The sequence below is a fragment of the Ictidomys tridecemlineatus genome, chromosome 6, assembly GCF_052094955.1.
Source record: "Ictidomys tridecemlineatus isolate mIctTri1 chromosome 6, mIctTri1.hap1, whole genome shotgun sequence".
Classification (NCBI taxonomy): Eukaryota; Metazoa; Chordata; class Mammalia; order Rodentia; family Sciuridae; genus Ictidomys; species Ictidomys tridecemlineatus.
This window is the reverse complement of record NC_135482.1, coordinates 46,649,162-46,673,877: the sequence shown is the minus strand read 5'-3', so window position 1 is coordinate 46,673,877 and position 24,716 is coordinate 46,649,162. Positions and strand designations below refer to the sequence as shown.

At 40.6% G+C, this 24,716-nt stretch overlaps 1 protein-coding gene across 8 annotated transcripts in view; it reads right to left on the bottom strand.

The window, feature by feature from the left end:
- Saxo6 (stabilizer of axonemal microtubules 6) overlaps window positions 1-541 on the bottom strand; it is a 35,372-nt gene extending 34,831 nt beyond the window's left edge. For 6 of the 8 annotated variants that reach the window (XM_013360123.4, XM_021728693.3, XM_040280340.2 and 3 more), the window contains exon 1: window positions 341-512. In XM_013360123.4, coding sequence (XP_013215577.1) covers window positions 341-358 — 18 coding nt within the window. In that variant the 5' untranslated portion in view covers window positions 359-512. Of the gene's footprint in view, window positions 1-340 lie in introns of all 8 variants that reach the window. The other 2 variants (XM_005328721.4, XM_078053185.1) reach the window with 2 other exon arrangements.
- Between the last annotated feature and the right edge of the window lie 24,175 nt (window positions 542-24,716).

The window sequence follows — 24,716 nt, the reverse complement described above, 5'->3', positions numbered from 1 at the left end:
GGAAGGGGGATTAAACTGTGAGATGGGGTCACAGGTGTCCCAAACTGAAGTCGCTTTTCGTTCCTCCTGTCTCCGCTCCTCGGAATCAAACCCTCAGATGAATGCGTCCTAATATCATCCACCATCCCCACACACGGTAACTGGGAAGTGTGTGAGAACCCTGAGGGAGCCAGGTAAGAGGAGTGAGCGTCCACCAGGGCCGCAGCAGGCAGGCTCGGGGCTGGCCGCCTCGGCGCGGCCAAGATGCGCAGCGCAAGAAACCAGCGCGGCGCCCTCGCCCAGCACCCGCCCGGCCGCGGCTCCCCCCAGCCGCCCTCAGGCTCCGAGACCCCGGCCTCACCTTGAAGCGCACCGGCATGGCTGCGGGCGCTGGAGGCCCCTCCACTCCGACAGTTAACGGGACAAAAAGCCCCGAGGGGGCGGGGCGACAACAGTCGGTTCCCTAGCAAAAGCCTAGGCCTGGCGTCCCCGACTACGCGCCGGCGCACTACGCGCCTCCCTCCTGAGACCTGTCGCTCTGCCTTTCCCCGCCCATTTTGGATCTTTAAAACCAATAAAGACTCGCAGAGTCGCTCGCCGTCTTTACGATTTGACCAATCAGTGCCCGAAAGGGAGCCACCCACCTCCCTTGCCAAATTCAGAGGGCGAATAGATATGGCGGGCGGAAGGCTGGCCAATGAGGCTCTCGGGATCGGGATGGGCGGAGCCCCGCGGGAGCTTCGTACTCGAAGGGCTCGACCGGTCCTGGATCTGGCTCCGCGCAACAATGGGGTGGGGCGTGCTGGTGGGGTTCGGGTGCAGCCCATTTCGCTGGTCCCAGGATCTTGACATCATAAAACATGAAGGGGTTTGCTTCGTTCCAGTGCACAACGAAACCAAATGTTTTCTAAAACTAAATGTTTTCAGGAAAGATATTTGGGGCTATTCCGCTGAAAATTATCCATCTTACACTATTGTCACATCGAAAGGATAGGGTCAAAAAATAAATAGGTTAGAATAAATTTTATTGAAATTCAAAAGGTAAATCGTTGTTTTCCTCCAGAGAGGTTCTTCCTCCCTCAATCTCTGCCTGCCTCCAAAACTAGATATATGTACAGTTCTTAGATTAAAAGAAAAAAATTATTAAAGATGCTTGTCTCAACTTCCAAACTTTTATCCTTTTTCTCCTTTTTTTAAAAATAAAATTCCATTTGATTTTAATAGTCGTATGGCCATCATCATCAATAGATATTTATTGACAGAAACTGTGCTGACTCTGAGAATTGAGAGAGAGATTGCCCAGACTGTTTTATAATGTGTACTTGGGAAGGATGTGCATATATTCATTCAATAGTCGTATGATGTGTCATGTGGTCAGTTTCTAAATAAGAGGTGTAAATGAAAGGGGTGACAGAAGTTTGAAGCAGGGAGTCAGTCATCCCTGAGGGTAGAAATGATTAGAAAAGGCCTAGGAGGAAATATTCAGACTCAGTCTTGAAGACTGGAAGAACTGCAGTAAGTAAAGAGGGAAATAGTATGATCAAAGGGCAGATATCTGGGTACAATGCCCCCAGATTTCTTCCAGGAACAATGAATATAGCACCTTCTACTTTTATCATTTGTTGACAAAAAAAAAAAAAAAAAAAAACTCTCTTAAATGTTCAAATATTAGCACCAACCCTTGATGCGCTCTCCTTTATGCATTTTCTGCCAAGGCTTGTCTTTCTGATTCCTAATTGATGTCTCCGTTCTTATTCTTCATCACTAAGATACTTAAAAATTCATTTGAAGGAGCCACCTGATATCTGAAACAAGGAGAATATTAAATTAGTCCCTATGCAGCCATGTATCCAGGGGGCCCTTGATTAATGTTAATTGGTGATGACAGCATCTCTGTTGTGCAAATTAAGAATGGCACAAACAAGACACAGTGGAACATAAAATAAAATCCTCTGCAGGAAGGCAGTCCAGATCTTACAGGGTAGGAAAGCACAACTCCGATTGCACACACAGCTTTGTTACCATGTAATGCTAAGGTGAAATAAGCAAAAGCAAATGTGTAGAATGTAGTTTGTCTCGTAAACAAGCCAATGATGACTGCAGTAGAGTTCTGCTTCACAGAGAATGACAGAAAAACCAAACGGCAGGTGGTAAAAATAATTTACTCACTTCCTAGGTTTGCTAGAAATGTATTACAAGGACTCAAAGAAGAAGAATATTTTAATCTTTATTGTTAAGCAAAAGCCTATCCCCAGTTTATGAGGCAAAGATGTAGAAATCAAAAAAAAAAAGGACAACCTCAGTAAAGAAGTTTTGTAATCTGTGTTCTACCAGCTCTTATCTTTTCTGCTGCTGTAGGAAATAGACCCAGAAACCTACAAATTTCCACGTGTTTGGGGGGATTCCCTAGTAGCTATCTCACATGTGCGTTCAGCTGCAATATACAGCAGCACTGACACTTATTCCAGTAAACCACACATCCCTCAGTGTCACTCTTGTGACCCAGCCATCAGGGCCACATTAGTTTGGTGCTGAGACTTCACTGGGCACAGGTACTCCCTGAACTGTCCAAACCTAGGAGTAATCTGTGACAAAGTGCTTTTCTCCCTCTTTTGTGTTACCCTCTTTTGAGTGAGTACAAAAGTGTCCTAGAGAAATTTTTTTTAAAAAAAGTGTCCTAGAGAACTTTATTTTTCATTTCTATTGTAGCCTTACTTATCTCCAAATGTCTCAAAGTGAAGCCCATGAACCCTAGGTCAGAAAGTGATTCCTCAAGTAATAGATGTCATGCTGTGCTTCTTTCTCCCACTAGCAGGCCCTCTTACTGGAACAAGAGTACCATACCTGGCTCACTTTTCCCTTTGTTGATTTCTGATTCTAATACAAATAGATTTCTGTCTGTTGCTTCTATATAGGGCAATTCTTTTGACCCAGTAATTCCTCTTCACACATGGGGGAAAAAATTCATTTCAGTTTACTTAATGTATTGTTTGTAGTAACAAATGCCGGGAAACAACCTACCTGTCCATCTAGAGGGGACTAGGTAAATACTAGTTAAATACTTTTCGTTCATCCGAGACTCTGGGTAAGAACATGCTCTGCAGTGGGTCCCAGAGGGCAGTGCAAGCTGCTGTACTACCTAGGGTACTTAGATGGGTTGGACCTCCTTCCGGCAACAAGTAATAAGTCTCTTCAGGTCCAGTCAGGAAAACAGAAGCTACCTAGGCATTTCAACAAAGAAATTAATATAAGCTATTGGTTATTTAGTTATTGAGAACTTCAAACAGCTAAAAGGAGAAAAAGGGTCAGTAATTCCAGGAAGCAATTCATGCCCCAAGACTGAGAAAACAAAGGAAAAACAAACATTAAGGTTAAGAGAATCCAGAGATTCTTCAGAAGAGGCCTTGGGGAAGGGTCACTGGCCAGGGACGTGATTGCCTCTGAGTAAATAGAATGAGGCTACCTCTGGGAATGTCAAAAATAGGAAAAATGGAGACTGCAATCAATTGCCACGACGGGGTAAAAGGTCACTGTTTAGGTACTCCTGAGAGGAACAGCAAGCTAAGAGAGCATTCCATTCTCTGTATCCTGTCCTGGCAAACCTCACAGGGAGCAGGCCTCCTGGGTTGCAGTCCGAAGGGTGAGACAGGAAGTGACAGGCAACAGCATATTAATTGTACACACCCATAGAGCCCTTGAAGAGGAAGGAGCATCTATAGGAGCTAACAAGAAAGACTCAAGAAAAAAAGCAAGTTGTAGAGGTGTGTGATAGTATACCATCCGTTGAGATTCAAGGAAGAAAAAAAAAATGACATATGCCGTTGTATAAGGGCACAAGTCACAGGCACGTTTTCCCTCACTCGTGAATCTAACTCCATTAGCAGAAGCTATAAAGATGAAGAGCATTTTATTCAGCTTTCTTATAAAGATGTGGAAGCTTTAAGGTATTGATAGTTACCATTAGAGCTGTTCTCCTTCCACAAAAATAACTCCTGTTGGGCAGCCAAGCCGGGGAATTGGCCTTGATCTGGACTGCCTGGACTCAGCCATTCACCACATAAGAAATAAGTGAACATTATAAAGAGGAAAATGTTTGTTTAATGTGGTTAAACTGACTAAACTGGGGAGAAGCATCTAGATTGTTTCTATTCTGGTCCTACAGAAGCATTTATAATTCATAGAAACAAAAGCCAGGAGATATACATACACAGACTTAGCTATGCTGTGCTAGCCAGGGAATCTGTCAGTTTTAGTTTGCTTGGATTCCACCTAGACCATGAGATAGTTTTTTTTAGCTTCCATTTTCAGCCTAAGGAAGTTGGGAAGTTAAAACACTTCAGAGCTTTTAATTCCAAAGGGACCTTTACTTCCAGTGGTCTTTTCTACATTTACCTTAATCTGTGTACATCACAACAAGGATGCTGATCCTTTCAAAGACAAAAACAACAAAATCCTTTGGAACAACTTTTATTTGTGCTTGAAATATAAATACACTCACATACGACTCATTCTATTCGAAATAGGTACTCCTGAGAGGAACAGCAAGCAAAGAGAACATTCCAGTCTCTATCCCGTGTCCTGTCCTGGCAAACCTCACCGGGAGCAGGCCTCCTGGTTTGCAGTCTGAAGGACTGTGATCACCTTGTGAATCTAACAATCTCCTGTCATCTCCCTGGTAGCAGCTGAAACAGTGGAGAATTGGTATTTGCCTCTAACTATATTTATTTTTATTTAACAACAGAAAAAAATTAAATATGATCCATACACATGAGACAAGGCTTGGAGAAATGAGATACAAAAATGAGTAAGACATCACTCCTGCCTTCAAAGACAATATCAGCCTGGGAGGGAAGGGGTGGGAGAAACACACAAAGAACACAGGAGATGAAAAGAAATGAGGAAGCAAGGCAGGGGTTCCACATGAGCACCTGGATATTCTACAGATGCTTTTACATCTAGTGCCAGAAAATTGGATCCAAAAAGGGACCTGAGAGCAGGCAAGATAAAGGAGCTGCTTTTAAATTTCATCCTAGAAAACACCTGATCCAGGGCCTTTCACTTTCTCTTTGTTCTGCCCTGGGTAGCTGAATCCAGGCCAGACCTTCCTTGGGAAGATTCACCTCACATTTGCTCCAGATCAGTTCCCAAAAAGGTAAAATGTGATATCATGCTGCCTTTTCTCCCCACCCCCACACATACACCTCTGCTCCATTCCTCTCCCCCATCTCAGCCCCATTGCTTCCAAAAATCAGAGTAAAGCTTTCTAGAAACTACTGTTTTGTCAACAAAGTGATAACAACTGCCTTGTGTTTGCACATATGTAATTTTCTCTAAAATACCATAAAAGGAAACTGAAATTCCAATTTCCAGGCTTCCAGTTCTTGAGCTGTGTAACTTTCTCTCCAGTGAGACTTAGGAGTTTTCCTTGGTAAATCTTGGACTTCAGCTTTTGCCAAAAAGCAATCAGTCTGACAACCACTTTCTTTTGCCTTTTGCCATTGGTATAAAGTGATTTTTCCTGATATAAATGGATTTCTAATTGTACAACTTTAAAAAATGACAAATCAATACATTCTGTCTCAGAAGCAGAACTGATGACATTTCACATTAATGTCAGTAAGAATTAAATAAACAGGGTCTGTGATTAAGACTTACACAGGAAACAAGTGCAATTTGCCCTCCAGATTTTAGCTGTAGGATGTCTTTGTTGACAAGGGAGTGTCGCTGGCATTTAAATGAGGGGGGGACACCTTTCTGAGGGCTTTGGAGGGACTCCAGGTTCTCTTGACAACAGGGCTTTTTTTTCTTTTAGTGAGTCTAAGGGACTCCTCGCCATACAAGGCCAATTATGAGTAAATAATTCTTAGTAAGGCATAAACCACTGCAAGCCTCACATACCATAATAATAATGTTGGGCCTCAGTTGAATACAAAACAGGGAACAAAATTGGGGGGCACAAAATTCCTGTCATTTTAACGCCTTCGTTGTCCGTGATTGTGCTTTCTAAGAATTGCCTTTCCCTTTCTTTACTGATTATTCATAGTCTTAAATCACAATCCCTTTACAAAGCACACGAAGCGACACAGATTTTTCTAGAATTGCTAACTGCAGATTTGGAAGCATTTGTTCCCTGACCACATAAAACCAGATGCCATGTTTCAAGGCCAGAGCAGAGGACGCTATGCAACTGCAACCTCTTCCCAATAACCTGTCAATCTCTACCTTTATACCCGAATAAATTTTGAAATATTTCTTTGTCACCACAGTTAATGTACATGCACTAAATAATCTGGTCTGCAGGTCCAGACCTGATTGCTATTGTTATTCTTTCTGAAATCACTGTACCTTCTAGTAGTAATGCTTTTATCCTGTATCAATAAAGAGTCAAGAATTCTTTCAGGACATAATAAAGTCAGTTTCTTCTTCTTTGTGCTTTTAATTATTGGTTACCCTGAGCCATTTTTACATATATTTTGCTGGAGCAATGAGTTCATAAAATCTTAGTATTATGTTGTTCATCTTTGGTTTCTCAGCTTCTATTAATTGAATTAATGATGTTTGACATAATGGAGAGTGATATGCCCAATTGTAAAATATTGCACATATAAATTTAAAGACAGTTTCAGTATCATTGAGCACCATCTATGGAATAGACTTTAGGATTCGAGTTCACTTTTGTTCCTCATAGCCATGGCAAACACTGAGACTTAATCCATACCCACTCCCATTCCACTTCCTTCTCCTACTGCAGAAGGTAGAAAGCTGAATATCCCTTTGATCTCAGACTTGTGTGCAGCAGAGGTTCAGGTATAACATTCTGCTGATCAGAAGCACTTGCATAAACTGAGTTATGGAAAAAAGCAGAGCATGGGCATGTACTATGATGGTGTAAATCATGGCAGTCCCAGCAGCAGCAGCAGCAGCAGCACAGTGGCAGCTCTATCAGCAGCTTGTGATCATGGCAGGGGTAAAGCCAGGGCTTGTAGCAATGACTTCCTGATTATCAGGCAACTTCCTGGTTCTATCAGTTCTTAACCGTGAGTCTGTTCTGTGTTCTGGCCCTAAAATCTACCTCTTCAGCCTTCCTAATCATTCTTTAAGGCAGTTGTATCAATCATCTATTGCCACAATAATGCTGTGTAACAAACACCCCCAAATGTGGTGACTTAAAATAATAACCTTTGCTCTTGAATCTATGGGTCTGCTGGTCAGATCTGCTGATCCAGCTTGAGCTTGGCTGATCTCACTAAGCTTGCTCATATATTTGTGGTCAGCTGATGGTTAGCTAGGAGGCTGACTGGTCTCAGGTGACCTCAGCAAGGACAACTCATCAATGTTCCACATGGCCTCTCCTAGCCTGGATTGTCCTTGTGGCAAGAAGGGATCCTAAGAGCAAAGAATGCAAGGTCTCTTGAGGATTTGGCTTAGAAATGACACACCCTTATTTCTACCACATTCTGTTGGGAGGAGCTACAAAGTCACATGTTAAAAGTCACCCCTGAATACCCTGAAAATATCCTTTCTGTTTTGAATAGCTAGAATATATTCTACTCTTTGCAATTTAACTCTGACCAATACAATGCTGGGTCCAACACATGCATTTGTCTCTATTCCCTCTTTAAACTTCAAAAAAGGACAGTAAATTAATAAAACAGAAGTGAAGTCAGAGAGAATGGCAGAAAAGACAACTGCAAAATAGAGATATCAACAAATATTGGCAATATTGAGAGCAGAGTCTGATATAGACTGAATTCTGTAAGATGCAAACTCTGAGATGAAATTTAACGTGATGAATGTTCGTTAGTGAGGGTTCTTGGCATTGAATCAGTGGAAAGGAAGGCACAGGGGCAAAACTGGATAGAAGGAGAGGTCAGAACTACAAGGCAGACCTGACAACAGCCTCAGCCAGGGCCAAGGAGGAGACTGAACTAAAACGCCTGTCAGAAGTTGTCCTGCCTTGGTCCAAAAAGGCCCTTAGCAAGGCCAGAGCCTTGCCCTCTGAAGTAGAGGTAACTTTTTAGGAGGACTGACAGCAGAGAATTCTTCCAGAAGTAGCAAAAGTTAACATAGCTTTCTTTGAAGTAAGATATTGGATAATGTATCATTGAAAGCACATTCCCACTAAGAAGTCAATTCTCTTTATTCTTTTTATTTTCCTTTTTTTTTTTGTTTTTGCTTTTGTTGTTATTGTCATACTGGGGATTGAATCCTGGGGTACTTTACCACTGAGCTACATCCCCAGCTTTTTTTCATTTTCTATTTTGAGACAAGGGTCTTGCTAAGTTTCTGAGGCTAGCCTCAAACTTCCTATCATCCTGCCTCAGCCTCCCAAGTCACTGGGATTACAGGTGTGCACCACTGCGCCCAGCTAGCAGTCAGCTTTCTTAACAAGCAGAATATAGTTGAAGCCTTAAAAAAAAAAAAAAAAAAAAAAAAAAAAAAAAACTGTTCCTGTTGGGATCTAGCTCAAACGGTAGTTAGAGGCTTGATCCCAAAATCTTTAGGCGTGAAGGAGGATACATGATGCATGTCGGCACTGGTAGCTTTGGCCGAAGAACAGAGTCCTGAATTAAATATTGCCCTGGCCTCTCCAGATTCTGCCTTAGCAAAGAACTGATTCCTAGCACCACCAGAATCCTACACAGAATCCCTTACCCTAAATCTTTCTATCCCTTGTTCTGATTAAAAACTCCTAAAGATAAAATACTAGATCTGAATGTAGCCTTTCCCTTCCCTGGGCTTACCTGGAGGCAGGGTGGTGATGTTCTGCTCCCGGATCCATCATCCACAGCCTTGTGCTTCCATAGATTCTGCTGGTGTTGGTGCCATTTGAACAACTAAGAAAGCTCGATCCAGGGCCCAGGACATTCTATTTTTAACTTACACAACAAAGGAAGAATGGGAATGGGGATAAAGAGGGGCAGACGAATCCCAGCCCTTGAGGAGAGCAAGGAAAAAAGGAACTGAATCTGAGAAGCCGGTCCAAGACTTGTCTTTTTACCTACAGGAATAAGAAACACACACACACACACACACACACACACACACACACACAATGAAGGGAAATTGTCATTACTGGTAAACCAAGAGGAAAAATAAGAGAGGGGATACTACCATTTAGGCCTAATTACAACAAGCACAATAACAATGGTACTATTTTTTCTTTCTTTCTTTCTTTCTTTTTCTTTTCTTTTCTTTTTTTTTTTTTTGTACCAGGGATTGAAAACAGGGGTGCTTAACCACTGAGCCACATCCCCAGCCCTTTTTGATTTTTTTTTTTTTTTTTAAAGTTAAGACAGGGTCTTGTTAAGTTGCTTAGGGCCTTGCTAAATTGCTGAGTTTGGCTTTGAACTTGCAATCCCTCTGCCTCAACCTCCTGAGCCATGGAATTATACATATCTTAAAGCATCTGTTCAACTCAATTAAAAAGTTAAAATCTGCAACTCTAGGGATAGCCTGGGTGTGAGTGTAATTGAGAAGAGTTATAAAACGTGAGCAGTTCTGTCATTAGATTAAGAATTGTCCCTTTTTGTACCACTGCACCTAGTTTAACATTATTATCTATTAGCCTCAAATTTATTTTATTTATTTTCTGATTATTATTGATATCAGTTAACATTCAGGGAGTCCTTGCTACATGTCTCAAGACTGGGTATGCTGTGTCAGAATGGTTCAGTCAGGAAAACGGAGGAATATGGGCTTCATATAGAAGAGACAGCTACATGAGATGTGAGAGAAGCTAGGGGAGTGAAAATCTAGTAGGTGACAAGGGAGGACACAGAAAAAAGTTCCTGATGATGTCAGCCTGAAGCCTAGAGTGTGGGTGGAGAAACTCTGGAAGTCTGAGAATCCTGATGTAAATACACAGCCTTTTCTGTGAGCTCCTGTGTCTGGTGACACTTTCAGCAACCATTACCCCAAGAATAGTGGTCATCCTTCATTTCTCTGCCTTCCAAGTGTTGCAAAACAAGTCTTATTCACAAACTCCAGCTGGGAACCACATGTAAAGGGGATTTGGGGAAAGGTAGTCCCAAGCCTAGGCAGGAGAGATGCTGCTGATGTGAGTTACTAACAAGCCACCCAGCACATGACTGACTATAAGACCTAGGAGGTAGGTGTTCCTGTTACATTTTTTTTATTTTTAAAATTTCATTCTAATTAATTATACATGATAGTAGGCTTCATTTTGACACACACACATAGATGGAGTATAACTTCTCATTTTTGTGGTTGTACATGAGGTAGTTACCCAGTCTTGTAATCATATATACACATAGGATAATAATGTTCCTTTCATTTTATTAGCTTTTCTATCCCCAAACCACGTCCCCACCCTTCACTCCCCTGTCTAATCCAAAGTAACCTCTATTTTTACCCTGGCCACGCCCCTTATTATGAATTAGCATCCACATATCAGAGAAAACATTTAGCCTTTGGTTCTTTGGGATTGGCTTATTTCTCTTAGCATGATATTCTCTAGTTCCATCCATTTACATCATTCTTCTTTACAGCTGAGTAATATTTCATTGGGTATACATATCATAATTTCTTTATCCATTCATCTGTTGAAGGGCACCTAGGTTGGTTCCATAGTTTTAACTATTGTGAATTGAGCTGCCCTAAACATTGATGTGGCTACATCACTGTAGTAGCTGATTGAATTCCTTTGGATATAAACAGAGAAGTGAGATAACTGGATTAAATGGTGATTTCATTCCAAGTTTTCTAAGGAATCTCCATACTGCTTTCCATAGTGGTTGAACCAATTAGCAGTTCCACTAGCAATGTATAAGTGAAGCTTTTTCCCCACATCCTCATAGTTCTTTGGCAGATAAAATTCCGAGATATTACGTAACTTGACTGAAATCACATTTTAGTAGCCAGCAGAGTCAGAAACTCAAACTCAAGCCTGTCTGGTATCCAGGATCATACTTTTAACAACTCTTCATGCTGGCCCTTCAAAATCTATATAAATACTGATGCTCTGTCAGAATATTTCTTTTCATATTATGCCCCTGTCTCTGTGACCACCCGAGGCATGTGTTTTGACTCCTCTGAACACTGTAAGAAATACAGATCTCAGGACCAAAGTGGTGTGTGAGGGACGTGTGCCTCCTTTGGGGCCACGTGGGGACATTTCTGCTGCCTTTGGTAGCAAGTGAACTGTTAGATGGCTAACAGAGCTGCATTATCAGAAAATCCCTTTCTTCCTCTGGTTAGGGAGAAATTAGTACCCACAGTTCTTGTTCTTTTCCAAGTACTATGTCCTACATGATGCTTTTTTGAACCTCTTTTGGAGAGAGGGAAGGATACACTTCCATACCTCAAGTTGAGTGAGAAGTGATTGGAAAGCAAAATGCATGCCCCTGGACTTTGTAAAACAGAGCAGCTATTATCTAATTCTCATTGGGGAAACACAAGGGGGAAAGATTATGGCAGAATGAAGACAGGCAGGCAGTAGGAACAGCCTACACTTCTGCTCAACATGGGGCATGAATGTACATTTCCTTGCTGGAGAGTGGGAGGAAGCTAACCTGGAGTTGTGTTTGATCCTACCTAAGATGACTGCCTGGTGGAGAAATATGACCCAAGGGTGGGTTGCCAGAAGTCCAGGTGCTGAGAGTGGGATGGGGGTGGCCCCTGAGGTGTAGCCCCACCCACACAAAGGGAGCTGCAGCCAGAGGTCCTCAGTGGACAACCTTCCCAAATATCCCTCTAGGGAAAGAACCCGCAATTGTGCATCTGCCACCTCAGAGGAAATCATCAGATTACAAACTGCATAAACCACAAAGGCCTTCTTTCATTAACCCCTGTCCTCCTGGGTCTCACTCTGGAAATGAAAGAAGCCACCTGGAGAAAGCAGGGAAGAGTAGATCATGTGGAAAGTGAGAAGCAGAGAAGTTAAGCATGCCTCTCTCCCAGCTAAGGAGTCCAAGAGGAGGTGAGGACAGAAGGCAGGACAGAAGGGACCTGGACCAGAGTTTCACGCTACGTGGGAATTTTCAAAGTCACTAAAAGAGGCCTCTCTTTTCATTTTTTGTTTTGTTTTATTTTTGTTTTTTCTATTGAAGAGTAACAGAAAAAGTCTGCAACCTAGCTAAGGTTGCATCTAGGAATGGAATTTAATAGGGAAAGAACAAAGTCGATATTTGTTTATTCAGTCTAGCTTATAAGTGATCATACTAATATAATAAGAAGAGCAGGAAAACATGACTCTTATCAACTAAAAATATTTTAGCAGAATTTTTAAATGTCATGTAAGAGTTAGAAAATAGAGGTGGAAATTAGAACCCAAAGGAAAAAAAATCAATTAAAAGACTGGAACAGTTGACAGTCATTGAGGAGGTCCAGAATGTGATATCATAATAGGAGTTCAAGTAAAAAGAAAATGAAACAAAAAATGTCAAGAGGGGAATTACCAAAGAAACCAAGTAAGAAGTCTTCTTAGAATTGAAGATACCAATTTTTTCCAGAATAAAATTACTTATCCAGCACATGCACTAATTCATTCAGTGATTATCTGGAAGCAACTTGAATTTGCAAAGCCCCATTCTAGAACTATAGCAGAGACTAATACAAGCAAAGGCCCTGCTATGGCACTTGCATTCATCTGGGGGAGACAGGTCATAAACAAAGAAAAAGTCACATGAAGTGACAGATGGTGATAGGTGTTATTAAGTAAAATAGACCAGGATAAAGAAATAAGGGTACTAAAGAAGGAACACCCTTTTAGATCACAGAAGGTGGTCACAGAAGGTCTCTCTGAGAAGGTGGCATTTGACTATGGGAGTGTGAGATATAGATGTGTTATAAATGTGAGCCCAGGAAGGCCAAAGTTCTTTGTCCACATTTTACTGATGTATCCCAACCACCTAGAACAGTGCCCAGCACATAGTAGGCATTCAAGAAACATTTGTTGAATGAATAAATCATGGTATGGGGGAACAACACTGCAAAGGCCCCAACAGAGAACATCCTTGGCTTGAGTTTAAACCCCAGTTTAGGAGTCATGTTGAGCTTCTCATCCTTTGCAAAATGGGAATTATAATACCACCGATTGCAATCAGTTTCCATGAGCATGAAATGAGCTTATAGTGTAAAACACCCAGTGACTGGCACACAGTGAACAATGAAGGTTGACTCTCATTATCAGAGATCACGCTACCACCACAGACTCAATTAATACAACACCAAACTCCTCATTTCCTCTCCTCCCTCTTCCTGTCTTTCCACAGTGTCTCTGACACCCATGCAACTGAACATTTGTAGTAATCCTCGATTTGCCCTCTAATTCTTTTATCCAATCAGTCAGCAGGCAGAGCTTGCTAATTTTTCTACTACTTAAATCTTTACTTTCCTCATCATCCCTCTGCTATACCCCGGTGAGGCCCCCAACTCCTCACACGAGGGCAGCCAGAGCAATAACCTCTTAGTTGTTAGTTAGTGAGTCCGTCAGTCAGTCAATCTCCATGGGCTCAGGCCTTCACCCCCAATTCCAATTATTATTCTTTTTTTTCATTTAATAACCTTCAATATTCCCACTTTCATTCCCATCAGGAGAAAGATCCTTCAGGTGGAGAAACTTTCTAGAACTCCCACAGCAAGTCTCCACTCTGTGGTCTCATTTCCTTCCACAGGGCCAGCTGTCTCCCCCCTGACCCAAGGCCACCCATACTCTGGCCTCTGCTTTCTTGGATGTTGTTCTCATCTGAACCTCCCTCCTCCCTGTTCTCCACCTATCTCCATTGCCCTCAGGTCCAGCTTTCTCCCCAAGGTACACAAACCCACTTGACCTCTTTCTATTTCTCCAGCACCTGAAACCAACATTTGATCCTGATTACAAGCTGTAGCACATCACTCCATGTAGTTTCATTATAAGTCATTTAAAAAAAAAAAAAACAATGTATTTGATTATAAGGTCCTAAAAGTTTGTGACGTTTCCTAAACTTCATGGCCTGATCCACTGTCCCCTATGTTGCCAGGGATATGTGGAAAATACTCAGAAAACTTTGGTGTAACAGTAAGAACAAAACACACCATACTATATACTGAGTGCTCTTAAAAGGAATTTTACATATATTAATTTACCTAATCTTCACAATAATTCTATACAGCAGAAATATCATCACCACGTTTATAACTGAGAAAACTGAGATACAGGGGCTGGGGTTGTGGCTGAGTAGAAGAGTGCTCGCCTCACATGTACAAGACCCTGGGTTTGATCCTCAACACCACATAAAAATAAACAAATAAAATAAAGGTATGGTGTCCAACTACAACTAAAATAAATAATTTTTATTTTATTTTTAAAAATTTATTTTATTTTTATTTTTAAAAATTTTGTTTTTTAAAAAAACTGAAATACAGAGGTTAAGTAATTGCCCGTGATTGATTTCCTACCTGGAGTAATCTTCACGTACACAGACAGAGTAGAAGAATGTGAAATAAAGCCTAAGAAGACTGTGTTGTAAAAAAAAAAAAAAAAAAAAAAAAAACAATACATCAATGATGGGAAAAGAAGTCCAAGGACTTGCCCTCACTTCAGGAATGTGAAATGGCTGTATTTCCAGATGGTGAAGGCAAAGAAATAAAGAGGATGAACTTTTTTAAAGATGCAACTTATCATTTCTTTATTTCTCTAATTCTAAATGAATCAAAAGAACCCTGGAAAATACCTAGGAAAGGTCACTAGGATTGATTTGACAGCTCACCCGGCTACAACCATCAACCAGTCTGTTAGAAAATAAGCAACTGTAAATTGGCACCTGTCCTGCTCCAGAGAAAGACACGTGTGTGTTGCAGTATGCTCTGAAAGTCACGAGCTTCTCTTCGTTCGATGTCAGAAGAGCAGTTTGGGATATGCACACATAATGAACACATAATGAATTAATTTGTGCTTCTTTTCAAATCAGTCAAGTGTTCCCCACCAATCGCAGCCTGTCCTCACCTACCTGAGCTCCCGGGTCTCACCTTAAGAAGGCAGCAGGAAGGGGCTGTGACCCTTGGACTGCTGAGCTGCCTGGACAGTAGCATCCCCACACTGGGCTCCTGCCCAGCACTCAACACCTCCTGTGTGTGAACGAGAGTAGACAGCCAATCTCCAGCGAATTACTGAGGTGGTGAGGCACAGAGTTGAACAAATCCTTCATTTTCCTGTGAACTTAGAATTGTACCTCTTGGCTTTTGCTAGAAGGAGAGAAAAACAGTGGCCTGTTACCTCAGAAAATTCTGCCCAGTGAGAGGCCGGCTCTCCAAGGTATCTGTCCTGTTTGCCTCCATCCAATTAAAAACTCCTTGAAATGATAATCTTGGCTTACAATAGAGATTTTTTTAAAGTGAAATGAGAATTAAGAAATGTTTTTACATAATTAACATTTGCCCCACCTTGCTGGTATTCCTATATGTTTTTCCTAAACATGGATGATTTCCAAATGGGTGGAAGACTTCTGGCTTGATTTTATTAAAGATAATTAACATGACTTTAAAACATCAGTTACCTATATGTCATTCTACCTCCAGCAAAATGTTTGTGTGAGAGGATATTTCAGGGTCACTCACAGTCTTGACTGACATTCAAGTAGATTATTAGCTGTCTTGCCCCTAGCATCCATTCTGCCTGAATGGCTTCTACCCTCCAACACTGCTGAAAGAGATTGAGGCACTATAGATTCCAAACGCAGCCTGCCAGATTAAGCAGAGAAGCCACAGGAAGTGAGCATGCATTTTGAGAAAGAAGTCTGTGCCGTTCCCCTGAGATAGGTGCGCGCTAACGTAACCATGGTTTTTAATCTCCTCAGATACTCTCTGTATGTATACATGCCTTGTACAGTATGTTCAAAAGAAACATGATAATAGCTAACAGCTGGACTCTTTCTAGCACTTTCTTATCAAGTACCGTCTAGTTTGCAGATTTCTAGAAAAAAAAAAAAAAAGAATGCTTAAGCCCAGAAGCTTAATTTATAAACTTAGCAAAATGAACCCTGTCAAAATTTTATTGCCAACCCATTTATACCATAATGAATGTATGGAGTCGCTATTGAATACAAGAGTGACTTATTTTAACTCACTGGAACTTTCTGTGTGTTACCTTTCTCTTAGCCCTGGGAATTGTCATTTAGCGCTCCCCCCGCCCAACTTTTTTTTTTAATTTCAATAACTGCTATTTAGCCAGCTACCATAAAGATAGCCATTGCCATCTGATTTCTTTGGGGTTATAATTTACAAAATAAAATGGATTCCATATCTTTCATTTATCTTGGGCGAAGAACAAAAAAGACCTTGTCTACAACTGGTCTAACAGCTGTATCTCTTAAAAGTCCATACCCAAATTAAATCTTGAATTATGTGTAATCATTATATACCTCCTAGAACCTACAAATGTCAAAGCATTTGCTCTACAAGATGGCCTGGAACCAGGGTGTAATGAAGACCTTCGCTGATCCCACTGGACTGGATTATGAGTCATCTTCCTTTCTAACCCAACTGGCACAGGTAAATAGCAACTGACAGCATTTTGTCTGATAAAGAGTATAAATACTTTCCTCACTTTACGATAAGGTGTTAGTTGTATTACTTGCAGTTTTTATAGGACCAAAAATCTCTCAGGAAGGCAAAAAAAAAAAAAAAATACCCCAAAGCAGCTGGTGTATGGAGAAACCCTTTTGCAGAGTTCAAAACCTCATAAGGATATAAAGTAGGCAGAATCATCCTCATGGGTCACCTGCCTGGAGAAATTGAGCCATGAGACTTGAAGCACTGTGGCTCCAAATAGTGACACCACCTTTTGTTCTCGGGTTCATTTTCCTGCCTAAATCCTTCTGTCACCTGCTTCTTCCCCAGGGACTGAGCTGATAGAAGATTGTTACCTCTCTCAGCAAGTCCATCTGGTTCCCTGAAATTTATCTTACAAAGAGCAGCAAGTCCAAAAATGGGAAGAAGGACACAAAGTGATCTCATTTCTATAAGTACCCCTCTCCAACTTTGTGAGAGAAAAACAGCAACAGCTTCCCTTTCACCAGCAACCTGTCAGGTAATGGAGCCTTTTAGAGCATTCAGATATTGCCTGGGTTGGGCTGACATTGATCCAGCTTGTTTATGGTATTTTTATTCAGGTTAAACTGACAAGGTTTCAGATTCCACTGGAAGTGAAGTCCTTTCTTATCTTCATAACCTAGGGGAGCAAAAATCACTCAGGTGTACACAAAAGGTAATACTGCATCCACAACATAAACAAAGAACAGGGAAATCTTTATTTTTCCCTGGGAATTTCTGATGAATATTTCAAGAAGCAGTGAATGTTATGGCACTTAATCATTTTTTTTTTTTTTAACCATGAGTCAGATTCGCCGAATTCTCCTCTCATCTGTGGCTAGAGCCACGTTTCCCAAACTAGATGCCTTAGCAGTGAAGAACCACACTCTGGAGCTAGTCACCTGCCTGGGTTTTGAATCCTAAATCTCCTGCAGTAGCTGTGTGAGTGCAAGCAAGTTCCTTAATTTCCATATATCTCAGTTTCCTCCTTTGCAACATGGGGATACAAGAACACCTAACTTGTGAGATGTTGTGAGAATTCATTTAGCTAAAATAGGTGAGAAAGCTAAATAGTGGCTGGCGAATCATAAGTGCTAAGTATCAGCATTGTAATATTCTTCAAAACACTAGATCTAGGAGGTGTTCTTAGGGAAATGCAAGCATGTGGTCAAAAGATTAAAGATGCTTCACACTGGCATATTTTATCAAATCTACAAAGCTATCAATTATATACCACCAAGAAAGAAAAACAATGGCAGTTAAACTAGGACACAATGCTTTCCTGGGGATTTGGCAATTTTCTTGACTTTAGTTTCATTGCTCCCTTGGCAGGTGGTAGGCAATCCTTTTTTTTTTTTTTTTTTTTTTTTTTTTTTTTTTTTTTTTTTTTTTTCCAAGGAATCTGAATTTATTTTATTTTTTAAAAATTTTAATTTGAGAAATTGATATAAAGAATAATAATTATTTTGACATTAAATAAAATCAATCTTACTAAAACTACCAGTCATTTTATAAAAGATGGGAATGTTTTCATATATTTGAAGCTCCTGAAAGCACTGAACAAAACAAAAATAAATTCTGCAAAAATTTTCACATTTTATGATGCCTGTTTCCCCTGATTTTATTTTAAAGTTTTTGCTATATATTCTATGAATATATAATGTTTTGTAACTTTCACAATGTTTATGTGCAATCACTCTAGATTCATTCCTAGTACCTTTCTTTTTTTTTTTTTTTTTTTTTTTTTTTTTTTTTTTTTAATTTTTTTTTATTGGTTGTTCACAACATTACAAAGCTCTTGACATATCATATTTCATACATTAGATTGAAGTGGGTTATGAACTCCCAATTTTACCCCAAATGCAGATTGCAGAATCACATCGGTTATACATCCACAGTTTTACATAATGCCCAATTAGTAATTGTTGTATTCTGCTACCTTTCCTATCCCCTACTATCCCCCCTCCCCTCCCCTCCCTTCTTCTCTCTCTACCCCATCTACTGTAATTCATTACTCTCCTTGTTTATTTTCCCATTCCCCTCACAACCTCTTATATGTAATTTTGTATAGCAATGAGGGTCTCCCTTCATTTCCATGCAATTTCCCTTTTCTCTCCCTTTCCCTCCCATCTCATGACTCTGTTAAATGTTAGTCTTTTCTTCCTGCTCTTCCTCCTTGCTCTGTTCATGGTTGCTCTCATTATATCAAAGAAGACATTTGGTATTTGTTTTTTAGGGATTGACTAGCTTCACTAAGGTAGGCAATCCTTTTGCAAGCCCCTTCAGTAACAAAAAAAAAAAACAGCCTCAATTATTGGGTATCTTCCTTTTTTTAAGTTCTATCATGCGCTTGGCTATTGTTGTGCAAATATATATATATATGGAGTTGCAGTGCTATGGTCTGAGTGTTTGTGTCCACCTAAACTTCATGCATTGAAACTCTAACCCTCGAGGTGATAGTCTTAGGAGTTGGGGTCTTTGGAAGGTGATTAGGGTCTGCACTCATGAATGATATTAGTGCCCCCACTAATCCTCACCCTGAAATCCCTCACCCTTTCCACCATGCGAGGACACAGCCAGAAATTACCACCTATGAGCCAGAAAACTTGTACCATTACCAGTCACCAAAACTTTCAGGGCCTTGACCTTGGATTTCCCCTTCCTCAAGTTGTGAGAAATGCATTTCAGTTCTTTGTAAGTGTTCAGTTTATGGTATTTTGTTATAGTAACCTAAACAGACTGAGGCATGTAGCTAACACAGCAATGATGAATTTTTAGTATTGTTATGGTTTAGATATTAGATGTCTTTCCAAAACTTAGTGTGAGACGATGAAAGAAAGTTTGGAGATGAAATGATTGGGTTATGACAGCATTAACCTAATCAGTGCATTTATCCAATTGAATGAATTAACTGTGGTAACAATAGGCAAATAGGGTCTGGCTGGAGGAGGTGGGTCACTGAGGGCATACCTTTGGGTTTATATTTTGTTGCTGATAATCAGAACTTAGTCTCTCTCTCTGATTCCTTGTGGCTGTGTCCTGAGCTGCTTTCCTCTACCACACTCTTCCACCATGATGGTCTGTGTCACCTCAGGTCCAGAGCAATGGAGACAGCTGTCTTTGGACTGACATTTCTGAAAGTGGGGACACCAAATAAGTTTTTCCTTCTCTAATTGTTCTTGCCAGGTCTTTTGATCACAGTGGTGAAAAAGCTGACTAAAACAAGTGTATATAGTAATTTTCCATTTCAATGCCAAATCATGATGTGATCATTATGAAGACATTTTAAATAGCAATAAGCATCATGATACGTTGTGCTCAGAATGCATCTAACCCAATTAATATGACAACGGAAACATCTACGACCAGATTCACAGTAAGACACCATTGACCATAAGAGGCATCCTAGCTTCAGAGATGATAAAACATGAAGGAAAGTGCTGCTTAGAATTGATGAAATATTTATTCCCCTCTCTTAAGGATTTCCAAAGCACATTAGCATATTAAAGGTGGAAGTAAGCTCTGCAGTAAAGACACCATCTTCCCTATGTATTGGGCCAGTATATTGGGCCAGATGGCCTCTCTACAAGCTATATCTGTTGCTACAATAGGGTGTGCTGAAATAGAGCCTAAAATATCTGAGCATAACAGAGTAAATCAGGATGGATTTTTTTTTTTGCCACTTTATAATTAAGCAGCAGCAAATAGAAGGAAGACTGATCTGTTATGGGATCAAAGACAAAAGTAGCCTCCACCGACACATGACATCAAATGATGCATCAATATCTCCACATTCTTAAAAAAAATGCTTGCCAAAGTTTCCACCATTAACGAGGCCTACTCCTCAGAACTGGTAAGTTTCAGTTTAATAAATATCATTGAGCCATTAGTATATATTAAACCCTGAGCTGAGCACCAGAGCTACAAATAAATCATAGGACCATGTAGAACTATCTGCAGAAACATAATGTTAACACAGTAATAACAGTATCATAGTTTGCATGCAATTGAATAATGCATGCATAGCACTGAACAGAATGTCTGGCCTGGAGGATTGCAAGGTCTCTGCCAATGAAAGAGGCAGAAGAGTAATGTAGAAAATGCTGAAAGGGCCACTACAGAATCTGGGGTCCTCAGCCACTCCCCTCTCCCTTATTTTAAAAGGGCAGATTACCATAAAGACTATCAAGCAAATGGCTTACAGTCCTCTAGTCTTCACTTCAGATTCAACCCATTCTAGTTTCTTTGTGTATACAAAACCACAAAAACTAAATGAGGCTTCAACCAACCTGGCATTGGTGGTCTGCTGCCTGCAAATGCTGGAGTACAGAAGAGTACAACAACTTGTTCTCTCTCCAGCTTGGCATTGGAGCAAGAACCAATAGTGGGCAGGATATCATTTGGCAGGGGGAGGAGTGGGTGCATACAGACACCAGGAGCTTACCCACAGACAGATGTCAACTCAAGGGCCTTCACTTTGAGCCCCAGATCAGCCAGCAAGGTGAAGGGTGGTACCTCCAAACTGCCTGGCACAGACACGTGAACTAGAAGAGATATCCAGATATGCTCTCACTGGGGCGCCAACTGCAGTTAGAACCACATCGGACCCAGATTCTCAAGGCAAGATGCTTGTCTCACAGTCCACCTACCAGTTCTTTCTCCCTGTCAAAGAGGCTTACCAGGGACTCCTACAAATTTACTGTGCTTCTCAGAGGCTGGCAGCCACTTCATGGCAAGGAAACATCAAAGGCTTAAACACTTAGCCTCCTACTAGGAAAGAGAAACTAAAGTGAGAGAAAATACTTTAAAGGGGATTATTTGGAGGATGGGAAAACCATGAAAGGAGCATACTTTATCCTCTGTTTTTCATATTAAGTGACTCAAAAAAGGGGGAAGGAGTAGGGGAGGCGCCTCAACACTGAAAAAATAATCACAAACAACTAGTGGAGAATCAATTCAGAACGTTCTTTTCAAAGAGAATGTTTTGTAACTATAGGGCCTTGTCTCACTGTAGTAGGTTAATAGAATAAAACTATGTGATAACATGGAAAAACTTACTTAAAACATTTGAGAATCAGTATGGTTTATTACTCCATATTATAAGAATATCTTATCTTTACATGCAAAATATCTTTCAAGAGGCCAAACAGTATCAGATTTCTGGAAATCTAATTGAATTCAGTTACAAAATGTTTACTAGTAGAGGCAACCTGGTAGAATATCCACCTGATACACCAAAGGGAATTTAGTGTTATTTATTTGATGTCACCTGTCTTTGGGAATGATAGTGACAAAAACCTATTTGTGGTGACTTGTTAATAATTGAAGCAAAACACTGTACAAATTTTAAAACTTGAATAGTTAGCAGCATTGCTGTCAATAGCATCAAGTTTTCTTGGCTTCTCCATGCAGACATCAATGGGGATAAGGAACAACTTGTTGAAACAAAAAAGATTGTTCCCACGTGCAAGCACGGAAGGAAGAAGAAGGTAGTAAAGACAGATGGAAAGCAATGCCTTGCAGAACCTCGGCTGAGGGGACGAGGGGAGAACGGTACAGAGAGGAAAGATGTAAGGGGAGGTAGAGGGACACATTCAAGGACAGCTTAGCCGTGAAGGCATCTGCAAACCAGTGAAGGAACTTAAAGACAGTAAGTAGAGGGAGCAAATCAATTTTGTGCCAGCCTGTGGAATCTGTCAGCAGGATGGAGAGAGGCCCTGGAGAAAGAGGTGGCATATATCACTGGTTTCCATGGTGATGAGTAGAGCATCAGAGCATCACCAACAGAACATGATGACTTGAGAACAGGACTGAGGATATAATGACAGCATATCTTAACATTTCCCTTTTAAATCCCTCCCAAGATCTTGGTATTTATTCATTAATTTTCCTATCACCTAAGAAGTGATATTATTAAAGTGGAGTATTATCCATTTTATTTTAGAGATTACACAACGAAAATGGGAACAGTCCACATGGGCACAGTGCCTGAAAAGATAGATTTCATTCTACAATATAATCTTGTAGAATAATTGATATAAAGACTGTTTTATTGGTGCTCCCAATAAGTCACATGATGAGTATTTTGAGATAATCATTTTGGGAAAATGTAGTAGCACCATACACTGAAGCACTGGATTTAAAACACACACACACACACATACACACACACACACACACACACACACACACACAACTTTCTAACAAGTCCCTTATGTTTCTCCTTTGTTTATGAAACAAGAAAAACAAAAATTTCCAACTTTTCAACAGTTCAGCTCTGCTTTCCAAACTTTTTGCATCAAAGACTGCTGGACCATCTTCCCATGGGTGACTTGTATTGCAACTGGCATTTTCTCAGGGTTTTGTTGTTAGAGTTGTTTTGTTTTCCAGGCTTGGTTTCATGTTGGTTTTCTTCCCTCCCCCCCTTTCAACCATCTGCTCCATAATCCCCCTTCAAACATACCCCCCAAATCTGGGGTGGGAACTGTGAATATATTGTTGTAGATTTCTTAGTAGGACACTAAGTACCATGGAGAGGAAGTCTGGTGCAGAGGAGAAGGCTTTGGAATCAGACAAACTGGGTTTTAGTCCTGCCTCCGCCACCTCCAAGCAGGGTAACCTGGGATCAACTACCGAGCTACAGACCCTCAGTTTTCTCATCGTAATATGAGATTTTATTAGTGTGTACTTCTCAGGGTTCCAGGGTTCTTGTGAGGATAAAATTGGGTAATGTATATAAAACATCCAGCAAGAATTATTCCGGGGGTTGTGACAAACAACCCAAGAGTCCCTCCCCAGGCAGCTTGTCTCCCACTTTCTCACACCCTACTTGACAATCCCCACCCTGGCTTTGAAGCCTTTTTATGGTAATCTCCCTGGGGAGTTTCTCTCTGTTCCTGTCCTTAGGACAAGAGAAAGAATGCTCAGGAAAGCTACATGTACATCTATTAGGATCTCCAGAGGCGGCTGAGGATCTATAGATCCAGAGACTAAAGTGTTCAGTTATTGTTTCCCCCACAAAGAAACATGGGATCTTGGGCGAGCTACAGACCCTCAATTTCCACTTCTCTAAAATGACATCACAAATACCTGCTTCATAGAAACCTTGTAAATGTTACAGTTGACTGTGGATATGAAAATTACCTCATACAGAAGCACAGGGCACAATAGATGCTCAATTACATATCAACTGAATGTGACTATGAATTAAAAATATTCCCTAGCATTCTCTCTTTCCTAGAATTTAGCAGTATTTAAATTACTGATAGAGCTAATGATGCAATTACTAAGATCAAAGCATAGAAGAACATTTACTGACGTGAAAAAAATGTTCATGGTCTATTGCTAATTGAAAAGTAATTTGCATCATGTTTGTTTCTTAAAATTATACACATACCAAAAGGGAACGGGCTACAAGGATTTTTGCCAAAATGTTAACCATGATACCATAATTATCTCTGGTTTCTGATCTTGTGAGCTTGTGTGTGTGTGTGTGTGTGTGTGTGTGTGTGTGTGTGTGTGTGTGTATGTTTTCTGGGTTCTGCACTGAGCATGAGTCTTTTCCTATTTAGGGAAAGAAAGTAAATATAAATTTTTGAAAGGCAACTATGGTAATAAGAATGATTATCTGGTGATTCTTATGTGCATAGGACTGACTGTGGAGCAGCCACACTAAACACAGCAGGGACTGTGGAGATTGAGGGGAAGGAAGGGAAGCGGACAGAGAGGATGCGAGAGTGAGAAGCTAAAGCTAAGACTCAAAAAGAGCCTTGTCTTCTTCCAAGCCTTTATTGCCAGGATTACCAAAAAGCCCCATGGGGATACAGGGTCTTGCCTCTATCAGGGAGGCTGCAGACATTCAAAGTTCATTGGAGCCTGCAGGCTTCTGAGCATAGGAAGCTTTGAACCGCCCTCTCGTTTCTGTCTCAGATCCACAGAAAAGGTGATTTACTTGCCTGCTTACATAAAAGCTAAAGGCTTTCCAGCCTAGGAGAGTTTGATTTACTTGGGTTTGATTTACTCTCTTCCAGTAAGCAGTAAATCAAAAACTATCACCACTAGGTGGCATGCCCCAAATACTGTTCAACTTTGAAACTGGCAGAAAAGTTGGTGTTTCAGGGCACCTCAGACACTTTGTAAGTCAAAAGCACTGTTAGCCAAAAAAAAAGTATTGTTAGAGGTAAGAATATGAAGACCACTGAAGGGTT